The following is a 15,435-nucleotide window of genomic DNA, read 5'->3' as shown; positions in this document are numbered from 1 at the left end:
AGCCACCCCAAGGGCAATAACCCAGGGGCAGGCCTGAGGAAGTCCAGGAGTGACCTTCTCTCTTCATGGCTCCAGCCTTACTCTAGACTATCTGGTTCTCCAGACTGTCTGTTCTGAATTACTCCCCTGGCTGGCACCGGGGTTCTAAATCTGTGAGGGCCTCTTTAAGGGAACAAGGCTCCCCTCTAAGTCCCTAATACTCCAGCCCCTCAAAGGAAGAGAGGTATCAACAGGAAGCACAACAGCAACACGTCCCCACAGATGCACGCATGCACACACATGCACACACAGCAGGTGGTGTCACTCTTCAGGGTGGTTGTATCTGCTCAGGTCAGCAGCCCATCCTCTACAGCTGCCTAAAGGAACAGGAGCAAGGGGGCCAGAGCCAGCCCTCAAATGGCCAGGGGTCAGCAGGAACATCAGGCCAGCAGAACATCCCCTTCTGGGGACTTGACAACAACTGGACACCCCCCCCCCCCCCCGCAGGGGTAGCAAAACCTTGAGGGCAGGAAGCTAGAGGCCAGGGAGGGCCAATCTGCGTCCTCCAGTGGGGAGGCCCGGGGGCCACTTCTGAGATAGGACCAGCAGGGGGAATGCACTACGAATGCACATCCCAAGGGTCAGTGCACAGAAATGAGGGGAGGGATATTGCCTGGGGTCCTGGAGCCCCTTTTGCACCATATCCCTAATCTCTGACCTAGGCAGGTATCCTCGTGGGGAGGGAAATGGATGAATGTTAGCCAAGGGGCTGGTGTGTGAGGGGGTGTGGGACACCTCCCAGCACATCTTTTAAACATGTCTTTACATCTTTACTTGAGGGCTGGGGAGAGGGAGGGGAGCCACAGGCCATTTGTGCCCATGGCTGGCCTTGCTCTCTGCCCAGGGCTGGGGACCCCCTACAGAGGGCAGCCCAGCCCTCCAGTCATGTCCCTGGGGCTTGCTTTGACTTTGGTTTGTTTCACAGCACAAGGCTTTCAGGGGGTGGGACACAGAGACCGACACAGAGGAGGGATAGAGAAGTGGAGAGAGGCATATACAGAAACAGCCAAACAGGGGTGAGGGATCCTAAGGTCCAAGAGAAACACCTACAGATGTGGTGGGGGCTGTGGGCTACAGGACCCAGCTTCCTCGGCCTCCAACTGCCGAAGAACAGTTTAAATGGCCTGGCATTCTCATTCAGGGTGTGACTCCCAGGAATAGATTCCTGTGCCACCAAACACAGACTTCAGGGAGCCCAGCATGGAAGCTGGGGCGGGCGGGGTGGGGGGGTGTCCAGAGAAAGCCAAGGAGAGCAGAGCAGAAGCAGGCAGGTCACCCCCCCCACACACATACCCTCTTAGGGGAGAGAGGGAGGAAGCTCCTCAAAGCTGTGGGACTGTGCTTTCAGCCTTGTGAGAGCACCCCTTCCAGACAGCCAGAGTGGGAGGGGAAGGAGTAGGTGCTGGGGAGCTCCCTGTGAAATCCTGGGGCCCCTGGCTGCTCTGCTAGCCTCTGCTGTCTGCCCCAACCCATGGCTGAATGCTCTGGATCCCAAATCCCTGATCCTCCTTCAGCGCCTTCTGTCCCCCCTCTCCTGGGCCTCCTGCCCTGTGTCCCAAGTCTGGTCTCCCCTCACTCTGGTTCCCAGCCATCTCCTTCCTCTGTGTCAAGTCTTTCTGTCCCCCTTCCTCAATTCCTGTCTGACGCGTCTGGTGTCTGCCCTTCGCTTGCCAGCCATGTCCCCCTTCTGTCTTTCCCCTCTGTCTGTCTTGCTTCCCCCCCCCCCCCCCCCCCGCCCCAGTCCTCTGGTCTCTTTCTCTGCCGTCCCTCGCCTCCATCTCTCCTCTCTCTTCCTTCCCATCCCTTAGCACGTCCCTCACATCTCCCTTTATCTTCTCCTCCTCCCAGCGGCCCATTTGCCTCCTTCTGTCCCTTGGGGTCCCTCCTTCCCTCCGGTCTCCTGGTCTCCTCCCTACTCTCGCGTCTGTCTTTCTCTGGGATTCTTTCTGTGTCCTTTTGTGTGTTCCCTCCGTGCCTCCTTCTGTCCGTCCGTCCCTCCATCCACCACCCCCTTCATCCCCTTTCCCTCTAGGTCAGGCCTTCGCCCCCTCCCCCGCTCACCTCCCCCCGGTCTCCCTCCGGGCCTCCTTCGGCCCGCGCGCCCCTCTCCCCTGGGGGAGCGCCCGTCGGGCTCCGGGGTCCCCACTCCCGCCCGCCCGCGGTCCGAGCGCCGGGGCTCCCCTCCGCCGGCCGTCGCGCTCCCTTTCTTCCTCCCGCCTCGCCCTCCCTCCCCCCGGGGCCCCAGCCCGTCCCGCCCCCGCGGCGGCCCCGCGGGGAGCCCGGAGCCCCCGGCCGCCAGGCTTCGGGGAGGGGGCGCCCGGCGCGGCCGCAGAAGTTACTTTGCAAAGAGGCGGGGCGGGCGCGGGGCTGCGCGGGCTGCAGCCCCCTCGACGGCGCGGGCCGGGCCCCCCACCCCGGAGCCCGCCGCCCGCCGCCCGCCGCCCGCCGCCCCCGGGCTTACCTGGGAGCCCGCTGCCCCCCGCCAGCCGCCCGCGCGCGCCCAGGGCGAGCAGCACGCACAAGTGCCAGCGCACGGCCGCCGCGCCCATGCTCGCTGCGAGCCTCGCCGGGCCGGCCGGGCGTGCGGGCGTGCGGGGCGCGGGGACCCCTCCGACCCGCCGCTCGCCGAGCGCTCCTGGCTGCTGGCTCCTCGGCCACCGCTCGGGCTCCCAGCCTCCGAGCCGGCGCGGCTGACGAGCTGACAGCCGCGCTCTCATTGGCCCGCGCCTGCCGGGGGCGGGGCTCCGCGCGCCGCCGGCCAATGGGCGCCGGCCCCCCCGCGGGGGCGGGGCGGGCGTCGGGGGCGCCCCCTCCCCTCGGGGCGGGCGGCAGGTTGCGGGGTGGGGGCCGGGGCGCCTGCTGCGGCCGCGGGGTGCGCGGTCTCCGCTCGGCTGGGGCTCGCTCCGAGGCTGCTCCCTCCCTCGACCCCCGCGCCCACCCCTGTGCCCCCGTCGTCGAGGGCGACCGCCCCTGGGGGGGCAGCGCTCCCACCGCCCCCGCCCCGGCTCGCACGCTCCGGGGAGAGGGGGGAGCCTGCCCACCCGCCCTCGGAGGTCGAGACAGGCCCGGAGACATCCACTTGGAGCCAAAGAAATGGAGCCGCTCAAAGCAGAAGTGTGCCCTCATGCAGCCGGTAAATGCTGGTTGAGGCCCTACTGTGTGCCCAGCGGGGCGATGCAGCGGTGGACGGGCCAGAAAAGAAGAGATCATGAGGATGGATTAAAAACAGAAGTTCAGGGGGTCCCTGGGTGGCTCAGTGGTTTAGCGCCTGCCTTTGGCTTAGGGCGTGACCCCGGAGTCCCAGGATTGAGACCCGCATCGGCTCGCAGCATGGAGCCTGCTTCTCCCTCTGCACGTGTCTCTGCCTCTCTCTGTATGTCTCTCATTAATAAATAAATAAAATCTTTAATTAAAAAAAGAAAACAGAAATTCAAAACGAATGAACTTTTTTTTACCACTCCCCAAAAGACAATGGCTCTTAAGTGTGCTTGTCAGAGGACAGCCCCAGGATCGGCATCTATCTGGAAAGCTCCCTGAGGGACGATGCCACTTAGCAGTCAGTCCTGGCCAGGGCAGCCCATCTGCCGGCTGACCTCTTAGCCAGCCAAGTTCGATGCCCTGAGTATTCAGGGCGGGGGGCTCCACAGGACAGCGCCAGGTAGGCAGGTGATGGGCTGGGAGCCGGAGGAGCATCACAGTCCTTCCACCCCAGCGCTGCTCTGGCCTGGCCTGGGATCTACACCTGACACCAGTCGGCCTTTGGGCCTGGACCCAGACCCCTGCCCGGGAGGCACAGCTGGAAATAAATGGCCCCTCTCAGCCCCAGGCAGGACGCTTTAAGGGAAGAAAGTTCAGCAAACCCCAAGGCCCATCTCCTTGACAACCACCAATAAGAGCTCCTTTTTTCTTCTGCTCTCCAGGCCCGACTCAAAGACAAGACTTTCCTCTTTTTGTCCCTTCTGCCCGCCTGGGTCTGCGCCTAGCTTTCCTTTCCACCCCAGCTCCCTTCCCTGCCCCCAACACACACACACACACACACACACACACACACACACACTCCCCTCCCAACACACCCCATCAGGCACACAGACACATGCTCTCACACACCCCCCAACACACCCTCAGGCATACAGACACATGCTCTCACACACACACCCCCAACACACACCCTCAGGCATACAGACACATGCTCACACATACACACACACAGTCATACACATCCTCACAGATGCACATTCCTGCACACACACTCACATGGCCTTCTGTAGATAATCACTGCAGTTCTGGAAAGTTAAATCTGTGTCCAGCCACCCATACTCCCAATCTGACTTCACATCACAAGTAACTCGTGGCACTGGCCTGGTGGCTGAGGCAGAGGGTCCCCAACGTGGGGTACCAGCTATGGCTGTCCAGGAAGAAGAGGCAAAGGAGGTACTACTCTCGGATTTCTCTAAGCCTTAGCCTCATCACTCCAGACATTTCCTTCTAGCTGGTAGCTTAATTTGGGAGACCCTCCCCCTTATCTTATAGGCTTTATTTTGTCCTCCTCCCAATTGTGTGGTTTTGGGTTTCGGGGGGAGAAATCTCACTTAGAAACACACATTATCCTGCCCATCAGTAGCAAGGGCAAGCAATGTGAGTTTGAGGGTGAGATCCTTTTGGAGGGCTCCACCTGACTAGAAACAATGTTTTTTTAAGTGCCTGTGCATCGGGGGCACCTCACACCTGGCCAGGTGCCTCCCAAGCTTGATGGCAGCAGGCTCTGTGCCTCTTGATCAAGGGGAGAATGGGCACAGGGTGATAGCTTTTCTCAGACTGTGGTCCCCACAATCCGGGGGCCGCTCTCACTCATACTAACTTCTTGTCCCCAGCCTGCCCCCAGGAAGGTGTGCAGATGGACAAAATATTGTTCCTTTCAGGAAGACATCGTGGTCTGTGCAGAGGAGCCAGGGAACAGGAGACAGGGTGGGATGGGGACGGATGGAGAAAGGACACACTTGTAAGTTCCCACAAATGCACGAAAGGTGGTGGCAGAGAAACAGGTGGTTACTTCTGCTCCTGGGGAGGTCAGGGAAGCATCCTAGATGCCAGAGTTGGGCACAAAGTATAAGAAGGAGATTTTCCTGATGCTCAAGAGAATGTGCTGAGGTCCACTGAAGAAGGTGAGGATCAAGGGGTCAGTGTCTCGAAGTACCTTAAAAACTGTAAAGCACTGGGCATGTGGGATGGTGACATGGTGGAAAACTGCCCACGGAGATGGTGGCATCTGCCTGGTGGGGTGAGAACATGTATGCCTGGACTCCAGCAAGGGGTACCTCAGAGCTTCTGGAAACTGAGTCAGGAGATTGGAGGCTCAGGGATGACTCCCACTGTCACTTTGGGAGGGAACACTTCATGGTTCCCCATCACCTTCCAAGCAAGCCCGGAATGCTTTGTGTAGCTAACAAGGCACCCACGGCAGTGCCAGCCTCATGTCACCACGGGGGAGCAGGGCCCCAGAGACATCCAGTTCCCACACCCCTTGGCCTTCACCTTTGTGCCTCCCTTTGCCGGGAGCACCCTTCATGTCCTTCTTCACAAAGCTCCCCCCCTTCTTCTCTGCTTACACCCTCAACTCCTGTCCTGTAGCCGGGCGTAGGGCCTCCTCTGGGCGCCCCCACACCTGGGGGCTGCCCCAGCAGAGTCTGGCTCACCTTGGGCTTCCCGTCTGCCTCTTCCCAAACTGGGGGTTCCTGAAGGTGGGGCTCACACCCCATCTGTATCCAGGGCCACAGCTCCCAGCTGGGGCCTAAAAAATGATTGTTGAATGAATAAACATAGAAAGAAGACAGATATCACTTAACCAAGAATTCACACCACTCCAGGGAGTGGGTCAAGATTTGTTGGCTATCTGGTGGGGTTTCGGGGAGTGAATCCAGCTGCCCACACCCTTCTGGCCCCATCCTCTCTGCCCTATGGGGTCACTGAGCAGGCTGGCAGGACCGACGTCCTCTGGGGCCCTTTGGCTCCCCCTGGTGACGCCTCATAGAAGTCCCAGGAAGAGAGGAGGCCGAGGAGCCTTCCTTTCAGCACACACAGCCTCTACGCCCTGGGTGTTCCTACTGACCCCAGTCCTCAGCAAAAGAATACCTTACTTTATTATTATTTTTAAGATTATTTATTTATTTATTTGACAGAGAGCCGAGCAAGTGAGAACACAAGTAAGGGAGAGGCGGCAGGGGAAGAGGGCCTGAAGGAGAGGGAGAAGCTGGTGCAGGAGGAGCCAGATGCGAGCCTCCCTCCCCGGACCCCGGGATCATGACGTGAGCTGAAGGCAGACACTTCACTGACTGAGCCACCCAGGCTCCCCAAGAATACCTTCCTTTAAAAAGAAAATTTCCTCGAGAAGAAGTCTCTCGATGAATCACAGTTGTGAAAGCTGTTTGAGAAAATAAAGTCCTCTACAAGCATAAAATGTCATTCCACAACTTTTAGAGGCTTTGTTTTGCTTCTTATTAAAAAATGGGGTTTCATAATAATTCCCGTTCGTGTTGCACACTTTTTTTTAATAGAGAGAGAGGGAGGAGCAGAGGGAGAGGGAGAGAAAGACTCTTAAGCAGGCTCCATGCCCAACGTAAAGCCCAATACAGGGCTCGATCTCACGACCCTGAGATCATGACCTGAGCTGGAATCAAGAGTCTGACTCTGACTAAGGCGCCCTTGTGTTGCACCCTTCTTTAGACCTTCAAGGAGAATCTCTCTTGCAATCCCTCCATGACCCTGGGCCCCACAGTTGGGTTTTTTGGTTCGAGCCCCCAGCTATTAAATGAGGGTCTCAGCCCCCAGGACCTTGGGCATCTCAGTTCCAGGTCCAGAGACTCCTCTGAAATGACCCATCTGAGCTTGGGCACACAGCGTACGTATCCTGACCTCCCTGCTGCCTCCTCTCCTACGTGTTACTATAGCTACCACGTATATAGAGTCCCTGAGTACCTGGCACTGCGCTCAGACGTCCTGTGCTTTGTGTCATTTCATCCGAGAGGCCAACACTGTCATCGCCCCCACTCCTACACCTAAGAAAACAGAGACTCAGACCACTTGTCTGGGACCACAGAGCTAGCAAACGGCAGAGGTAGGATCTGAACTGAAGTCTGCATGACTCCTGAAGACATGCTCTTAACCATTGTCTGCTAGTAAAACCCTCTCAAAGGCTCAAAGGGCATTAGGGTGCCCCTCTCTGTAAGGCACAAAGTTTTACTTTTTTAGCTTTGATATTGAGAAAACTGGATTTTGCTTAGTGGCTAGACTGTAACAGTTTATAATTCGTGGGACTGATTTTAGGTACCAACCAATTTTATGTTCTCTCATCTTTCTAAAAAATTTTATCCCCATGTAGGATGGCAGTACCTCACTTTTTTTAAATTAAGATTTTATTTATTCATGAGAGACACACAGAGAGAGGCAGAGACACAGGGAGAGGGAGAAGCAGGCTCCCTGCAGGGATCTCAATGTGGGACTTGATTCCAGGACCCTGGGTTCATGACCTGAGTCGAAGGCAGATGTTCAACCTCTGAGTCCCCCAGGTGCCCTGGTGCCTCACTTTTGGGAGGGGGTTGTGTAGAAGTGGAAAGCGAGGGGTTGTATGACTCACTTGCACACTACACACCCCATGCAAATGAATCCCAGAGGTAGCCCAGCCCACACTCCTCATTTTACAGGTAGAGAAACTGAGGCCCAGCCTCACAGACCTGCTGTCCCCCTCAGGCCCCTCTAATCCCCCTGGCCAGGTCATGTCCCCTCAGGACTCCCTGCCCCTGGAGTGGCACCTGTCTTCTCTCCTCACTGCCCACATCAAGTCCTGTCAGCTCTGTATTCGTGATCTCTCCTCACCATCCCTTCAGCCACTGTCTTTGTGGAGACAACACCAGCTCTCACCCAAGTGACCCCACAGAGGCTCAAACTCATCCCTCCAGGCTAGCTGGAATCAGCTCCCCAAAGGCCGACCTGACCTCCCCACTCCCTCCTTGCTGCCTACAGGATAACCTCTACCCAAGACCCCAGGAGATGGGGCCCTGCAGACCTGTTCATCCTCAACCCTCTTCCTGGTAGACTGTCATGCTTTCCCTCTACTCCATGCTGCCTCACACCTTTGAGCCACAGACTGTTCCCTTCCCTCCTCTACCAATGCCCTTCCTGACCCAGATGCCCCGTCCTCAGAGTTGCCCCGTTTGGCTCATGGCTTTGGAGAGTAAATCCAGCTACTCACTTTCTCCTGGCCATCTCCATCCTCTGTGCCCCATAGGGAAGCTGGTCAGACCACCATCCTCAGTGGCTCTGAGTGGGTGAGACCTGAGGCTCTTTGGCCCTCATGATCCCTCACATGGGTACTAGTTCAGCTTTGAGATCTGGAATTTATTGGTTGATAGATCTGTCTCCTCCTTAGGTCAAGATAAGCAGGTTAGTTAGACTTTCCTGGTCATCTAGTGTCCTTTCCAGACCCAAGACCCAACTGTGAACAGGTGACTCAGGATGGACCAGTCCTTGTATCCCATGCCCCCAGCCACATAATTGGTCTGGGCAAGGACTTGTGACTAAGCCAAGACAATCACAGTCCTTCTCTGGGAGTCTCTACATGGGCTGGTGGATGTGTCTACTTCCTATGTGGGGATGGAGCAGTAAGGATGGGTGTCCAGCACAGCTGGTCACTGTGGTTCTGCCATGGGGTAGACAGCTGGCCTGAGAGAATGGATCCACCAGAGGAGAGAGATGAGGAGGGAAAGAGAAGAGAGAGAGCAGAGAAGGAGAGGGGAGGGGAATGGAGGGACCCAACAATGTTTGAGGCCCTGGTTGAGTCATCCCTTCTGCTCTTAAGACAATTATGTTGGTTTCTGTCTCTTGAAGCCAAAAGAGTCCTGCTTAATCAATGCATGGGGGTTGGAATGGACACCATTGACAAATGACACATCCAGGCCCTGTTCTGAACACTTGACATGTATTAATTCATGTAATTCCACAATCACCAGATGAGGTAAGGGCTATTATCTTCATTTGCTGGTGTGGAGTGTAGCCCAGAGAGGTTAAGTCACTTGCCCAAGGCCACACAGAAATGAATAAATGTATGAATGAATGAATGAATGAATGAATGAATTAGTGAGTGGGAAATGTTGCTCTTGGTCACCCAGTCAATCAGAATCAGGATGAGAGGAAGCTGTGGGCTCCTGATTCCCTGTCCAGGGTTCCTTGGCCCTCCCTCTGACCTATAATCTTAGATGATCAGTGGTAGAGTAGAGGGAAGAGCAGGGCATTGGCAGATCAGGACCTGAATCCATGCTCTGTCGGTTACTTGCTGTGTGGCCTTGAGTAAACCACAGCACCTCTCTGTGACTCAGTATCTTCATTGGCAAAACCAAGGATACCTACCTCACAGAGTAGGCTTGAGAAGCTCCTAAGGAAAAAAAAAAAAAAAAAAGAGAGAAGCTCCTAAGATCACGCTCAAAGTCCCGGGTACAGAGTCGGTATTGAACACACAGTGGCCAGATAGTCCAGTCATTCAAAGGTTGCTTACTGAACACTTGCTTTGTGCCAGATACTGTTCTCGGTCTTGGGAACACAGCAGTGAGCAGGCCAGGCTGGATGCCTGTCCTCATGGAGCTCACCATCCGTGTGAAGGAGGCAGACAACAAGAAACCAGAAACCAGAAAAACCTAAGATAGTGATGAGGGCTATGCGGAGAGCTGAGGCCAGGTGGTGGGATACAGCTGACAGTGGGGTGGGTGCACTGTAGGCAGTCAGGGGGGCAGTCAGCGAAGCTCTTTCCCAGGAGCTGATATGAGGACCTAGATCTCAAAAGGAGCCACTATGTCAGGATGAGAAGTCTGTCTCAGAAAGTCATGGAGTGGACTTGATATTTAAATTCTCTTAGAATTTATTTATTTATTTATTTAAAGATTTTATGTATTTATTCATGAGAGACACAGAGACAGAGGCTCCCATGTAGGGAGCCCAATACAGGACTCGATCCTGGGCCTCCAGGATCACACCCTGAGCTGAAGGCAGATGCTTAACCGCTGAGGCAACCAGGCATCCCAGGATTTTTTTTTTTTTTTTTTTTTAACTACAGTGGAGCTCCCTCTGAGTCCCTGACCAGGATGACCTGCCAGCAATATTTAAACAGCATTGTGGGAGAGGTGCAGAGTTGGGAATGCTTCAGATGCAGGCATGTGTTCTCACCACATGCCTGGCAAAGAGCTGATTTGCGCAGGAACAAACTTTTACCTAAAATTAACACTTTTTTTCATGTTAAGAGTTATATCTGTTTAATGCAGGAAAGACCCAGAGAGGATGATAATTAATCTTTTGCTCGATTCCTTTCAGTCCTTTTTCTGTGGGCATTTAAAAACATTTAAAAAACAAAATAAAATAAATAAAATAAATAAAAATAAAAAAATTAAGATCATGTTACACATACAGCATATTTTTCCGACCCGTGTTTGTTTTAAAATTTTAAAATATTTTATTTATTTATTCATGAGAGACAGAGAGAGAGAGGCAGAGACACAGGCAGAGGGAGAAGCAGGCTCCATGCAGGGAGCCCGATGTGGGACTGGATCCTGGGCCTCCAGGATCACGCCCTGGGCTGAAGGCAGATGCCCAACCACTGAGTCACCGGGCGTCCCTGTTTTAAATTTTTATTCAAATTATTTTTATACAGGCATACTTTACCTAAAAGAAAATGTGCCGGTTTAAGTGCATGGTTTGTTGAGGTAAAATTTTTTTGTAGTGAAACATACATAACATAAAATTTACCATTTCGACCATTTTTAATTTTGCAGTTCAGTGTCATTAAGTGTGTTTACCTTGTGCAACCCTCATCATCATCTATCTCCAGAACTTTTTCATCTTCTTCAAATCTGTCTCCATTAAACACTAACTCCCCATTCTCCCCTTTCCCTGGACCCTGACACCCACCACCTACTTTCTGTCTCTATGATTTTGGTCCCTCATGTAAGTGGAATCATTCAATACTGGTCCTTTTGTGTCTGGCATTTTTTACTTAGCATAAGTTTTCAAGATTCATCTGTATTGTATTATGATCAGAATTTTATTCCTTTTTAAGGCTGAATGATTTTTTTTCCCATATAGATAGCACATTTTGTTTACCTGTTCTTCTGTGGCTAGATGTTTGGATGTTTCTACCTTTGACTACTATGAATAATGCTGCTACGAACATAGATGTGCAAATACTGGTTTGGGTCCCTGTTTTCAGCTCTTCTGGAGATTTACCTAGAAGTGGAATTGCTGGATCATATGATAATGCTATGTTTAATTTTCGAGAAACTGCCAGAATATCCCACAGACGCTGCTCCATTCAGTGAGTTTTGATGAACATACACACCTGTGTAATTTCCACCACAATCAAAATAAAGAACATTTACCACATTCCCCAAATCCCTACTTGCCCTTCCCATCGATTGCCCTAACCCCCTGACTCAGGCAACCCTACTGCTCTGATGTCTTTGACTATGGATTAGTCTCACCTGTTCTAGAACTTTGTAAAAATGGAATTGTGCACAGGAGGTACTCTCTCGTCAGACTTCTTTTGCTCAGCATGTTTTCTCAGTTTCATTCCACACACACAGGTTTACAACCTGTTGTCTCTCATTTCATCCAGAATCATGAGCATTAAAACTGGCTAAATAGTATTCTGTTGCAAGGATGCACCATAACATACTAGGCCGGTTTAAGCTGATTCCAATTGCTTGCTGTTATAAGCAACACTGAGTGGAGCATCCTTGTACCTAAGTCTTTGCCTGTGTCTCCGATCATCACTCTGAAATAAACCTGGAAGTGGAATAACTGGGTAGAAGGGAATCAACAGATTTTGTCTCCTTATATCTATTGCCAATTTACTTCTCAGAAAGGTGTTACCATGACCTGCCAATTTTCACCTCCTCAGTGTCTCTTGAACCTGTGGACCCCTCTCCATATCTTCAATCTCTTCTGTCCTTTGGGGTCACTGCCCAACACTCTTCCCTGGGCTGCTGCCCAAGATGCTACCTGCCTGAGCTGTAAGCAACCCTCAAAACCCAAGACCATACAGTTCTCCAAGGAAGCAGAACCATCAGGAAGCCTGGCAAGAGCCTCATCGCTGTGGAAAGAGTAGGATCCTTAATTCTAGGTACAGAGCGAGGACCCCATTGGTGAATTAGGGGATCACTAGTCCCCTTCTCTCCCTTCTGACAAGCAATGCCCAGCAATGGTCTAGCAGAGGAGGCCCAGAGAGTAAGTATGTCTCTGGACTCCCCTCAAACATTTTCTTTGGGCTGATTGCTGGCAGCGGTGATATATGGTCAGGAGGCATTGATGCTGGTCAGCGACATCCCAGGGTGGGTCTCATAGGGTCCAAAAAGAAGTCAAGGGCTCTCCATCCAGAGACCTACAGCTTTCCCACCCACGGGGCTCTCACCCCGGTTGACTATTTAATGACAGGTGCTAGCCCTTCTCTGGTCCCAGACCTGGTCTAGTTCAATTCAAGAATGTCCCTAACACAAAGGAGGAGGGGCTTGTGTGACCACAATAAAGGTCTCCCACAACCACCCACGCCGGGCTGCAGACGGCTGCGACCGCCCATGTACAATGAGCCATTATGGCATTCTTGCCTGGCAGCCTTATCTCTCAGGAATGTTGGGGGAGTGAAGAAAATTGGCCTGAGAGGCCTTGACCAGGGGACCTGGGCTCTCTGGCTCTGCCCCCAAGGTCAGCTGAGCTCTTTGGTAACTAGTCTCACAGGGCAGGTCACGCTGATAGTGACAATGGGCGTTTGTGCAGGACTTTACAGCTTACCAGACTCATTCACACCCATCATCTTGTTTGATCCTCATAGTCAAAGGCTGAGATCAGGCGTTTCATAACCTCCATTTTGCAGATGGAGAAACTAAGTCCAAGAAAATTAAGTACCTGCCTCACTGCCACCGCCCCCAACCCCAAGCTGTGCTAGTCCCATCTAAATTGTTAGAAAAAAGAGTTACTCAGTTATGCTAGTGCTCAACAGAGATGGAGGAAGATGCCTTTCATTTGGAAAGAAAGGATGCCTGATGCTAGAGACACAGGAAGAGACGTGGCCTCTGCTCTGATCAGCTCAGGCTGGAGAGGGAGGCTCTGGCACATGAATGTTGCAGGAATCAGCCAAGACTCCAGCCAGAGGGCCCTGCTTCCCAAATCCACCCTTGCTACTCTCTGCTATACTGTAGGTCTCTTGCAATGGGCCAATTGAACGATTTTAGACCGAGATGGAAACAACTATGTAACTGACTGTGTGCCCTCAAGGAAATTCCTTAGCCTCTCTGAACTTCAGCTTCGCCATAGAAGCGAGAATAAAAAGCTCTCATCATGGGGGCCCAGTGAGGGAGAGACGAGATGACACATATAAAGTTCCTGGCATGGTTGTTGGCATACAGCTGGCACTCAATAAATATTAATATAAATTTTAGATAGGCTAGAGTGCCAAGAAACATATGTAAAGAAGAGTAGGGGGGTGCCAATCTGGGTCGGATGAGGAGCATGGCTTGCAGATGAGGAACACGGTTGCAAGTAACAGAATGTGAGTCTGGATAACTTATAGTACACGAGACCTATTGCAAGAAGGGGGGCACCTTTGAAAAATCAGCGGCAACCTAAAACACAGGCCTCAGAAGGAACAGGACGAGGCAGCTTAAGGGTTCGGGCAGCAGGAACTAGGGCCATGCTCTCCAGCCTAGGATGAACTGGCTTCAGAGATCTCTGCCTTTGTGTCAAGATTCAGGTTCCCAGGAGTGAGTCTAGAGGGTGAAGCTGGGGCCACGTGCCCATCTTGGGCACGGTGGGCTGGAAGCCTTGTCTGATGAACCCACCAGACTGCAGGCTGTAGGAGGCTGGGGAGTTTCCAAAGGGGCACCGCAGATATCCGCTCTAGGAGAGAAGTAAGGAGAAAAAAACCCAACCTGTGCTGAGAACCTACTGTGTGCCTCCAGGAGGGCTGTTTGGAGGAGGTGGCATTGATACTAGGCCTTGGACAGTGGGGAGAACGCTACCCATCAAGGGTGTCGGGAGAGGAAAAGGGAAGCTGTCTTCTTCCTCTCAAGAAGGACCTGCTGAAGGACGCCACCTCCTTTGAGCCTAGGGGACAGTGGCATTTTTGGCAGTCCATTTCTGGTCAAACCAGGGACTGGGCTTTACCTTCCTTTTTGGGTTTTTGGTGCTAGATAATCAGTCCAGTGAGATTGATTTCAATTCTTTCCAATTTCTTCCAGTGAGAAGAAAGTCACATCCTCAAACCACTACTATGAAATCACTGTGCTTTTGTTTGGGAGACGTTCTATTAGAGTGACATGCAATCAGTCATTCAACACACGTTTACCAAGTACCCACAGTTCTTGCTGAGCTGAGCAGAGCTGAGCTATGCTGAGCACTGTTCTTGGCACAGTTTCTGTCCTGCGGGACTTCAGACTCCAGTCAGGGACAGAAATAAGTAGATAGTTACCCCGAGAGAGATACTTGGGGCTTGTCCAAGGGGCAGTTTTAAGGTAGAGGAGGGAGGTACCAAATTAGCAGGCCTGGTGGGATGGGGAAGAGGGCATGTGTGAGGGTAAAATTTCACCAAAGAGGTAATTCGGGTTCTGTAGGATGGATAGGAGTTCGGCAGGTGGCTGGTGACTGAAGAGCATTCCAAACGGAGGAACAGGTGCAAAACATCCTGAGAAACAGAGACAACTGCACATATTTCTGTAGGCCTAGAGGCAAAGGCATGGACAAGGAAGGCCACTCTGGTCTGATTTCATCCTGAAGGTGGTGGGGGACTATGGGAGGGCTCTAGGCAAGGGAACGGCCTGGCAGATTTGTGTTCTGGAAAGATCCCTCTGGCCTGGGTAGGATGCTGTGAATAGGGTCAAGGCGTTTGTTTAACCCTATCCCAAGTCTTTGCAGGTGGTTCTCTCTGAAAGCAAAAGCCTGCTACTCTGGGGAGTCCAGGGGCAGATCCACTTGGGAACTACCTCACTTTAATCACATCTTGTCTTCTTGGAGAATCACCCTAGCTGTCAGCCTTTATTAAGGGCTCTAGGAGATCCTGCAGCAGAGATGTCCTATGCTTTTGCTTCATATTGATTTGACCACATTCCCTCACCTCCTTTATTTTAAACATGAGGCACCTCATTAAGCTTCTTTGGGACATTTTTTTAAAGAACAGCATAGGCCCTTTTTGACCACAAGGGTTTGAAAAAACTGGTTTCAAGTAAACTTTGGGGTCCTCACCACGGTGGACCTTGGAGCCTCTAGATCCCCAGTCGTTCTTTGCCTTTTGGCAATAGGAATCCAATCCAGGGGCTCCATTTTGAACCCAGAAGAAGGGCTAGGAAAATCCGGTAAAGGCTGGAGCTGGTC

At 52.8% G+C, this 15,435-nt stretch overlaps 1 protein-coding gene across 2 annotated transcripts in view; it reads right to left on the bottom strand.

Annotated features, from left to right (window-relative positions):
- The window catches only part of SCUBE1 (signal peptide, CUB domain and EGF like domain containing 1), a 135,712-nt gene extending 133,015 nt beyond the window's left edge, over positions 1-2,697 (bottom strand). For both annotated transcript variants that reach the window (XM_072742738.1, XM_072742739.1), the window contains exon 1: positions 2,501-2,697. In XM_072742738.1, coding sequence (XP_072598839.1) covers positions 2,501-2,588 — 88 coding nt within the window. In that variant the 5' untranslated portion in view covers positions 2,589-2,697. The remainder of the gene's footprint in view (positions 1-2,500) is intronic.
- Positions 2,698-15,435: the final 12,738 nt, after the last annotated feature.

This window comes from Vulpes vulpes, chromosome 16, assembly GCF_048418805.1.
Source record: "Vulpes vulpes isolate BD-2025 chromosome 16, VulVul3, whole genome shotgun sequence".
Taxonomy (NCBI): Eukaryota; Metazoa; Chordata; class Mammalia; order Carnivora; family Canidae; genus Vulpes; species Vulpes vulpes.
Note: the sequence above shows the minus strand (reverse complement) of the source record. Positions and strands in the feature narration are given on the sequence as shown.